This window comes from Ostrinia nubilalis, chromosome 2 (assembly GCF_963855985.1).
Source record: "Ostrinia nubilalis chromosome 2, ilOstNubi1.1, whole genome shotgun sequence".
Lineage (NCBI taxonomy): Eukaryota > Metazoa > Arthropoda > Insecta > Lepidoptera > Crambidae > Ostrinia > Ostrinia nubilalis.
Genome location: NC_087089.1, coordinates 6,844,731 through 6,854,882, shown reverse-complemented (window position 1 = coordinate 6,854,882; position 10,152 = coordinate 6,844,731). Strand labels below are relative to the sequence as shown.

The window sequence follows — 10,152 nt, the reverse complement described above, 5'->3', positions numbered from 1 at the left end:
AATTTCATTCTAATAGCACTCTCTTTATATTTGAGAAACGTTTGGCTATCGGAAAATAAAAACTTTAAATGTCAAATACTTAAAGGAAGGAAATAAAATGAAGTTAAGTTCTTGTCCGAGTCAAAAGTATAATTTCCCTGGGTCTTCTTTTCGACCATTGTAGTAATGAAACGAAAGAACTTAGAATGTAATGCACTGCACAGTTACACTCGGCCATTTCGTCCCAAGAGGCCATCGAGGCAGGACAGTACTTCGTTGATCAGTTTCGCGACAAATCGCATAAGTAGGTCCCTCCTTGGGTTTTTGTTTACTAAAAAGTCAATTTCTTTGGACGGCTTTTTGCAGCTAAACAATGGATTAATTTTATTGTTTATTTACACAGATGTAGTGTCTGTAGGGGTAAACCCATGATTTAAATAGTAAATGCATAGGGTAAATAGGTTTTTGTCTGTGGTGTCTTTTAGACATAAATCTAATTTCTTTGGCCCTAATTTCCTTGTTTTCCGTGGCATAAAATGACCTAGCAAATTATAAAAGACCATTTTTAATTCGGCGTAAAGTAAAATTTTGAGTATTGGAATAAGTTTAAAATTGACATTTTAAGAAATGGGTATCAGAATAGATACATAACAACTTGTTTTTAACTCTAAACTCAATCTACTGCATTTATCTTCCTTAGTTGTGTAAAAAAGTCGTAATGATACAATATTAATTGGTATGTTGGCTTGCGAAGGTACACAAAAATTGGTCAAACAAAAAAAAAGCAAACCACAGAAGAAAACTTAGAGAAAAAAATATTTATAATAATTTCCTTGGCTACCAAAAATTCATGACCTTATAACTTTGTTTCTAAAACGAATTATGACACCCCTTTTAGATATATTAGCTTAGTTTTTGCTACTTAATGCAATGGGAAACTAAAAATAGTTAAAAACAAAAAAATATTTTGTACCAAGGAAATTAGGCAAAATTGACCATTTTTGGCGAAATACCCCGATACGGATTTCTCAAAACAGCTGACGTCCGGGCACGTTGAAGATGAAATTTTTTAGCGTAATGGGGGCCCGGGTTTTTAAACTGCTTTCTACTTTTCTTTTTTTTAATAGAATTTTATTTATTGCGCTATTTCTGTGCATTTGCATTAGACATAAAATTCATTACAACAGCCCCCCTAGAAAACTGGCAAAATGTGACTGTTTTAATAATGTCGAAGATGGTCGAAAGGCCTCTTCTTTGTATGGAGCTTAGTATGGAGTTACAACGGATTCGATTTTCGATTCGATCAAAAAGTGCCACTTGCCTCCTATTGCTCAAATCGAGCAATAGGAGGCAATATAAATTTACTTGTACGGGAGACGTCATATCAAGATCAACTTTATTTCTACGTAGTAGAGGTAACTTTGCTTGTGGTCATTATTTTTTTTATTTAATTTTGAAATAAAAGAATAACCAATATTTTTAAAAAAGGAGTTGACGACAGCAATAAGCAGTAAACATCCATTCTATTCTTAAAATGACCCTTCCTATCCTACTAATATTATAAATGGTTTCCGATCACCCTGTTTAAAGCCAAGCATTTTTGCGCCATACTGTGCGAGCCAAAATGTAGTCAATCAACGTAACCGAAGTTGCTATGTAAAAGCTAGTTACATTGAGCATGCATGCATGATAGACAAGAAAAGGTTGAATTTTTTTGGAAAATTTTAAACTGCATTTCTGGGCCCCGATTACGCTAAAAATTTTCATCTTCAACGTGCCTGGACGTCAGCTTACAAGCTTTTGACAAATCCATATCGCAGAATCGAAGAAATCGAAGAAGCGCGTCTGTATTGGAGATGCTCTTTAATAATTTAAGTGGAGATGTTTAAAATTAGCGTAATCGGGGCACTGTCGTTTAAACCATGCAGCAGCATTTTAGTATTTTTGTCTCTGGTATACGGCCTATTACATCTATTAATTACATAGTCACTGGCATTTTTAATTTTCATCAATCGTTGAAAAATGGTTGACAACTTTTTATAGTATACACTTTATAATTCGATTTCACCAACTGGTACATCACTAAAACACCTGTTTGACGTATGTTTAAAAAAACACCTGTTTGACATTTTTGACAGCTGTGTTTGACACATGGTCGGGCAAATGTCGAAATCAGCGAAATAAATCGAGCATCAGAAAAAAACTGTCTCTTCAGTCAGCGTAATGTCTTGATATTGAATCAGATTGAACGTAGCAAAAACTTAAAAAGTGAGTGTTAAATTTTATTTGGTAATGTTTTAGTATTAAATCGACGAAGTTGTGGTAGAATTTTTCGCAGTACCTACTTGCCTGGAACTTCCAACTAAGGAAAGGTAAAAATGCAGTAAGTGAATGTGTCTCATTCATTATATAAACTGCTCGAAAGTTTTGTAAAACACTAAGCTATCACTATCCGTATCACCACTCTCTATCTGCCTACTAATATACAGTCCAATTATATGCTTAACATTTTGGATCTCATAATAAAATATAATTTATTACTACTACTGATTTCCAATATTATTATTAAATTTACCTAGTACGGTATGTAAATAAGTAAGTTAAAAATATTGATGTAGATTTTCCTTACATGACCAGAGTTTGAACTATTTTATTTTGTAGTTGGTACTCCTACAAGGTTAAAGGTTAAATTTTTAAACAAAGCCCAATAAAATTTATTTTACTCATAACGTCCTGTCCGAGTCACTTTTATGTTTATTCTCTGATTTCTGTTGTATTTTTAATAACTATTGAAAGTTTAATGAGAGAGATGTATCATTACTTAACAGAGCATGTTACCACCTAATATATTTTTTGTGATCCTAAGACTTGTCATCTATTCTTAAAGACATCTACAGTACCTTGATTTGATAAACAGGAAAAAATTATACCTACCTAATCATAAAATATGAATCGTCTCAGCGAATAATATTATTTGAAAATCTTTAATAAATCTCTGATTCTCTCTGATATTATGGTATGTTCCTGATTAATACTGATATAGGTTTCTTTTGCATAATTTTTGACTTGGAATAGGTGAGTTATAATTAAATTTCTTCTGATTGCATTCACTCCTACCTTTGTTTCCACCTGCCAATAACAGTTTATGCAATTTCTGTTGGCATTCACCTAACACAGTTCTGCCTGGCATCTTTGACTCAGTGAACCATGAACTTTCCCTGTGACGATTTTTTAAAATAAAATTCGTATTTGTGGAGTTCTAGAAGTCCTAAAATAAATATTCACTTCATTCAATATTTTGTGTAGTAACCAGCAAATTCCTCTGCATTAGAAATTAACTTTATTTAGGGATTCCCTGTGGGCCCACCAGCAGCCTGCAGAAACTCATTCAGACAGCGAATGGTAACATTTTAATCTGCTCTTCTTCATGTCCTGAACAAGTTTTATTTGCTAGACCGATTTCAAAGAGCACAGATTGAATGGCGTAATGCTTCATGAATTCCGAATTTCCGACATAATACGGCGCGGTGTTTTTGCCGGTACAACTTTATTGGGTTTTCGTATGTTTTTACCTGTTATGTATTCATAACTTCACGACAGGTAAAGTTGGCAGAGTTACATTCGAATAAAAACCTGTTTCAGACTTCGTTAATCCATTAACATCTGCATTAAAACATCCTCAACAAGCACACGACATATCACGGGCGGGACCATTACACATCATTCAAATTCTTTAGACTAATGCCCGTTTTCACCATCAATCCCTAATTTTTAAGTGAACCTTATGAAAACAAAATTCCTGATATGTGTTACCATAGGGATCACTTAAAAATTAGGGATTGAAGATTAAAACGGGCATAAGGCTCCTTTCAAAGTAGCTGAGTTATAGCTACAACTCTTTATCCTACAAATCTTACGATATCGGACTTTACATTCTCATGGATATTGACCAATATGCATCGCCAATTTGAGTTCAGCAAACCAGACTTTGTTATTGTCCAAATTAACAGTCGTTTAGTTTGACCTTTCCACATACGACGATCTTTGGACAGATGGGATATTCTGTAGAATCTTGCTTTTAGATCATCAAATCGTGTCTCTCTCTAATGGGCAATATTTCTAGCGAATGTTCCCACTTGTTAACGATCGGTAATACAGTTTGGTCTTGCATAATTTCACAAAGGAAATGGAATTATGCAAGCATATAAACTAAAATAGCTATACACTCAAGAACCTTATACACAACCGATAGAATTGTAACAACACCGTCATCCAAGGTCCGTCCAATAAGGGATCATGGTCGCACGAATGATGGCAGGCCACTCTACTCTGTCCATCGGACTCTCAAACTTGGTTCCGTTGGTTGTCGTAGATCAAATTACTAAACAAACTACAGCCTGTATAATACATGGCACGTGTAACTTTTGCTCGTAAAACTTTTCTAAAGCCGCACTGCAATGAGACAAAGTTTTAGCAAGTGAAAGTGATCTCATTAAAAAGGTCAATGCTATGTAGCCACCCAGTTTTAATGTGAATGGCCAAGCGTTTACAAGTACGTTAAGAGTGTACTTTCATAAATCTTACTTGCCTAATCCAGTTCAGTATCGAATAATTCTACCTCGGAAACTTGGACAAAAAGAGGTTCGTTGACCAGTCCGTCACGCGCGGTAACGGCGTTACAGTGAATTTTGGCGTGGTGCGCTGTTGTGTCCATTACCTCCTCAGAAAGTTACATCATTGGTAAAGAAATTAAGTTTACAACAGTGCTTTACAAGCACACTAACTGAGGTAGTATTATGTAATAATTTTATTGTAGACAAGCGATCTTATTATTACCCAATTAATTGATTCATTACGATATAACACGTGGTCAAGCAACAACGCAGCAAAATTTTAATCGAGTCATTAAAGTGTAATGTTGCATATTTTGTCATTGTTAACATAATATACGTCATAACCAATCATTGTAATATTTATTTGGCCTATGATTAAGAGCGTGGTAGCTAAATCTGTTTTTGGTTTTAACATACATGTTTAATAAACTTCCACCTGCTTCAAGACTGGTTTTTAAAACAATCGAACTCCCATTATGTAGTTGAACCGTTCACTGTATCACTATATTGCTTTTGAATTTGGAGGTGGACACTTGTTAAGTTTAACATTAATCTAAATAATATTAGTTTTAACGTTGAATTTACCGTTAAATGTTACAAAAACCTCTTCATAAATTAAAATAAAATGATTCTTTCCAGTAGCTAACGGCTAAAATGGATCATCATTTACATATGGATCATTCGAATCATGAAACGGGGCATGCGGATCATAGCAATATGAACCATGATATGGCACACGCAATGCACGAAGAACATCAACGAAATATCACCCATCTGATTGGGAACACAATAAACGTGAGTTTTTGGACTTTTGCAAACTATTGATAGAGTTTTACATCATTTATCATTAATTTTGGCAACTTTCGTACCTTTACGTCATAATTATGATCAATAAAAGTTACTTTTAAAGTTGGGTTTCCCAATCATGACAATTAAAATTAAGGATAAACTGATAACTTTCCTGCTAACACGGATATCAATTAAAATCAGGTATCTCATGAAATACCCATTTATTAGAAGAATTCTACGGAATTCTCATTAATAAATTAATGTTTCATTAAATTTCACTTTGCAGGAAGTTTTTGCTAGATGTGTCATTAAAGGGACCATCAACCATTTCAATTTGTTTGACCTGCCATTATTAATATCGTTTTCGCACTATAATTCTTTCATATTTTTCACAAATTGATGCTGGCACTGTTTTCTTTATAACAGTCGTAATAAAACTTTTTTTTAAATTGCTAGTTATTAATTTTAAACAACGAGTACGATGTCTAAAGTCATTATTTTGTAATTCGTTGATTCAATATTTACGAGTTATTACGATTAATTATTTATACTCCGTTACTGTTCAGACTCTGATTTTGTCTAACATAATATCTTTAATTGGATTTATTTTACCCAGGATATGTTTAATACAAGTGAAGACATGAGCAGTATGAACTATAGGTCCGACGTCAGAAGCCCTGAAAGCCATAGCGGTCATAGTGGCCACGGAAGCCATGGGAGCGGACACCACGACCACGGTAGCGGCAGTGGTCACAGCATGATGTCGATGACTGTACGTATGCTTTGAAGAACGATTGCCTACTAAACTAACGGTTAACAGATGCCTAGTCTTGTCCCTTATAGACAAACTTAGCTTTCTTTCGGATACTTGGAGATCATGACTACCAGGAGTGGCAGCAGAGGGAACGAGAGGTGGAAATAGTCCCGATAAACTAACCGTCAACCTTTTCTTTCACCTAAATTCTATTAAGACTATTGCTTGCGTTGCCATTTTTAAAGTTAAAGTATTGATTTAAAATAACAAACATGATATTATATGTTACGACTACTTCAGCAATCAGTTCCTCGTAGATTTTGTAGACAAAGTATCGCCAATACTAAACCTAAATTTCCAAATTCCGATAAAGTGTTGATAGAATGTTGAGTGTTGAAATTATATTACAAGCACGTAACTATACCTACTGTCGAAATATAATAATTTTGCAAGTTGAATTGTATGTAGTTGTATTAAACTACCAAATTAAGATATACTGAAACGTCTTTAATGTTTCCAGTTTCATGGTGGCTACGTTGAAAAGATTCTATTTTCGTGGTGGGATGTTACTGAAGTAGGAGAATTTGTTGGCTCATTCTTTGCAATATTTTTCATGGCTCTACTTTATGAAGGGTAAGTTTCTTCTATCATTTTTTTCTTGCAAGCCTATTTGCCAATAGAATTGTACAGCGATTTTTCTAAAATTTTGCGTTAGGTTGACAGTCTGTATTTAACGTTCTACTTGTCGATATTTACTGTAATGGTCGTAACGACAATAATATCCGCCTAAATATTTCTGTTTCATTACAACAATCTGTTCGATAGTTAGTTATCAATGTTGGGTATTATATCCAAATACTCAATAATACAGTAAGTATAAATAAATACCCACGCCAGCGATGAGATAACATTTGTTTGTATTTTCTGCTTTACTGAACTCACTGATAAAGTGAAGTGAACTTATCTCCTATGTAAGTACTTATTCGAAACGGTGATTATATTTTTGTATTTTCTATTTCAGACTCAAATATTACAGGAAACATTTACTTTGGAAAACATATACAGGGCTTCAGTATTGTGCGGTCTCGCCTCCTGACAAAGGAGTTTCTAATATTTGTGCAGCAGATGAACCTCAAGTTATACAGTTGAGTAAATTGTTCTTTATTATTATTGCACTGTTTTAAGGTGTATTATGTGACTTAGCCTTGCGCGCAAACCAGTTCCTCAGTGATTGATCTACAGTGTTTCGTTTGACACTAACAATGAACAATAGTTCGAGATAAGCGGATGTACCTATGTCACTGCATTGGAAATTGTACCCACTAATTTTATGGACATGTTGTCCTTATTAGTCACGGATTTCTAAAAGTAATAAAGTTTTACCTTCATTCTTAGGCAACGAGTAAGCATGGTGAGACATAAATAGGTTTTAATATAGTTAATATTTATTGGACAAGAGTTTTGGCACAAGTTAATAGTACCGAATTTTTTACTTTATAAAATCGACCCACGAATATTCCCTTGCCGGATGACTGCTCTGTCAAAATTTTCAAGTGGTGTGAGGTGTGGGAGCACTTACTTGTATTTAATATAGGTGGTTAAATAGCGGTAGATCTGCGGGCATCGACTAGTCATTAAAATGTAGCGCCATTGCGGTGCGAACAACACATGATAAAATAACAATAACCACGTTGTTTACAATGATAAACATACAAACACTCACTTTACATGCAAATGCAATACGCTACTTTCCGTTTCGCGATTAGAATACGTTTTAAACAGCTTATATGCTCTAGATAGTAACTTAGTTAATGGCAACGTCATTAGGTAGGTAATAACTAAATTTCATAATAATAATACTTTCATTTAGGTAATTTAAAATTAATTAGTACGAACTATTTTGTTCGTTACTCGTTTTCAATTCTAATACCTACCTCCTATCTATTAAAATATTTTGCAAGAATTTAATAAATGGTAAAACTTTTAAATGTGAATTTTGCTTTTTGTAGTCATAAAATAACACGCACTATTAAAAATAGCATGATGCCGACAGTGTTAACATTCGTTCTAGTACCTACCTACCTACTGTTATGAGTTCGTAATCGCTAATTACTTACCATAAAAGGTAACATATTATGTATTATGCTTTAAGTAAAGTGGCTACGGCCATTAAGTAAATCTTACTTTTTTCCTTTATTAGAAAGCCATGTTATAAGTTATTATGTTTTGCAATTACGTATTTTTGTTAATAATTTGTGACCATTTAATTTTTTTTATTTACAGGCCAGTTCCTCACGTGCTAGAAAGAAATGTGTAAGTAAATTATGTTATTAGTTAATTCTGTGGTATTATTTCCCTAAAAAAATATTTGAAATACCTATCTATTTTCTCCTCAACTTTTTTTTGTGATGTTCTCGATGTTATTTGTTTATTGAAATCGTTCGGAAGATGATTCTTGTGCCCGAATAGCGATTTAACTAAGTACTTTTCGAACACCCTGTATTTTAGATCAATTTTGTATTTCTAGTAGGGCGATTCGTGGATAAATGAAAATAGATTAGTGATAAAATAACTTGTCTGACCTGTCTTAACTTTTGCAGGCCAACAATGCTGAGTACAGCCCACGCGTGGCAAACGTTTCTGCACGGGGTCCAGGTCCTGGTGAGCTACATGCTCATGCTTGTGTTCATGACCTACAACACGTGGCTGTGTGCAGCAGTAGTGCTCGGCTCGGCCACTGGCTACTTCCTCTTCGGCTGGCGCGAATCAGTCGTGGTCGACTTCACTGAACACTGTCACTGATACACCGAATACCGCGAACGTGAACCAGACTAGTATTATTAGTTAATTACGACCTCGCTCTGTTATACGCTCAAATCGTGAACCGACTCCATGGTGTATATTATCACGTTATAAGAGGACAGATTTTGTTTAAGTAGGTACTTTTTGGGCAGCATTGTTTATACCAGTTATATACGTTTTAGGATAATATACATAATATTTTAGGCTAGTTATATATGAAATATAGTAAAATATGCTTTTAAGTTTCTTTGTTTTACTTGAACAAAATTATGGTAACCTTAACAATTTTATTTGACAAATTAATTAGGTATATTAAAGGCATGGACTAATCCTTGAACATCCTTGATTGAGAAAAGCTTAAAAATAATTTATATTTACGGGGCCTAAGGGCCTTGCCACACTGGCGAATTACAAGCGTTTTCAAAGCGGAGCGAGACGCCGAACTCGAGGCGGAAACATTGAGAATCCGCGAAAACGCTTGTAATCCGCCGTGTGGAAAGGCTGTAAGTAGGGGTTGCAATCGAATATTCGAATTTAGATTCCAAATTTAATATTCGAATAGTAAATTAACATGTATTCGAATATTAAAAAAATAAACAGAAAAGATAGAACGAAGACAACTTAGTGTTTGCAAATGTGGTCGGAGGCATCAAATACATATCACCAACTAAAAGAACTAGTCATTGATGCTTCCGACTTCATTGGTGAACACTAAGTTGTCTTGCGAAACCAAGGTTCCAAATTACCTGAAAGAGACAACTATTAAGCAAAGTCAGCTAACGATGCTGAAGACGGCGGACGGTAACGTCAACAAAAGCCGAGGTTCTGGGTGAGATCGAAAAGATTTATGGACAGCTACATACCTCCAAACCTGTTAATAACTCCGCAACAGATGCAAGAGCTAGGTTAACGCGACACTATACCAAAGACATCCCGTATATCAGCCTATACGAGATTGATTAGGAAGGCTCTCAAACAGCTAAAGAACAGCAAGGCACCGAGTGATGACGGAATAACCTGGGAGCTTCTGAACGCGGGTGGAACACCGACACTCGTTCCGTCTTACTCTAAGGAACAACGCCAGAGGCATGGGATAGAAGTGTGGTGATGCTTTTCTTAGACTATGAGAAGGCCTTTGATTCGATCGATACTTAGGCAGTGCTGCAGTCTCTTTAGCGGTGCCGTATTGACTATCGGTATATCGAGATGCTGAAA

General features: G+C 34.9%; 1 protein-coding gene across 1 annotated transcript; it reads left to right on the top strand.

The window, feature by feature from the left end:
* Nucleotides 1–4,666: 4,666 nt before the first annotated feature.
* On the top strand, nucleotides 4,667–9,179 carry LOC135081212 (high affinity copper uptake protein 1). Its single transcript, XM_063975961.1, has 7 exons — nucleotides 4,667–4,767; nucleotides 5,235–5,387; nucleotides 5,998–6,153; nucleotides 6,656–6,768; nucleotides 7,157–7,279; nucleotides 8,419–8,448; nucleotides 8,736–9,179. Exons 2-7 carry the CDS (start codon nucleotides 5,247–5,249, stop codon nucleotides 8,935–8,937), a joined length of 765 nt encoding a protein of 254 aa, XP_063832031.1. The 5' UTR covers nucleotides 4,667–4,767; nucleotides 5,235–5,246; the 3' UTR covers nucleotides 8,938–9,179.
* Nucleotides 9,180–10,152: the final 973 nt, after the last annotated feature.

What these genes read in the sequence shown, in the direction of transcription:
- LOC135081212 (XM_063975961.1), top strand. Translation starts at nt 5,247, where the DNA reads ATGGATCATCATTTACATATGGATCATTCGAATCATGAAACGGGGCAT. An exon ending in TGATTGGGAACACAATAAAC is followed by an intron (nt 5,388 to 5,997) that starts GTGAGTTTTTGG and finishes TATTTTACCCAG; the next exon opens with GATATGTTTAATACAAGTGA. An exon ending in ACAGCATGATGTCGATGACT is followed by an intron (nt 6,154 to 6,655) that starts GTACGTATGCTT and finishes TAATGTTTCCAG; the next exon opens with TTTCATGGTGGCTACGTTGA.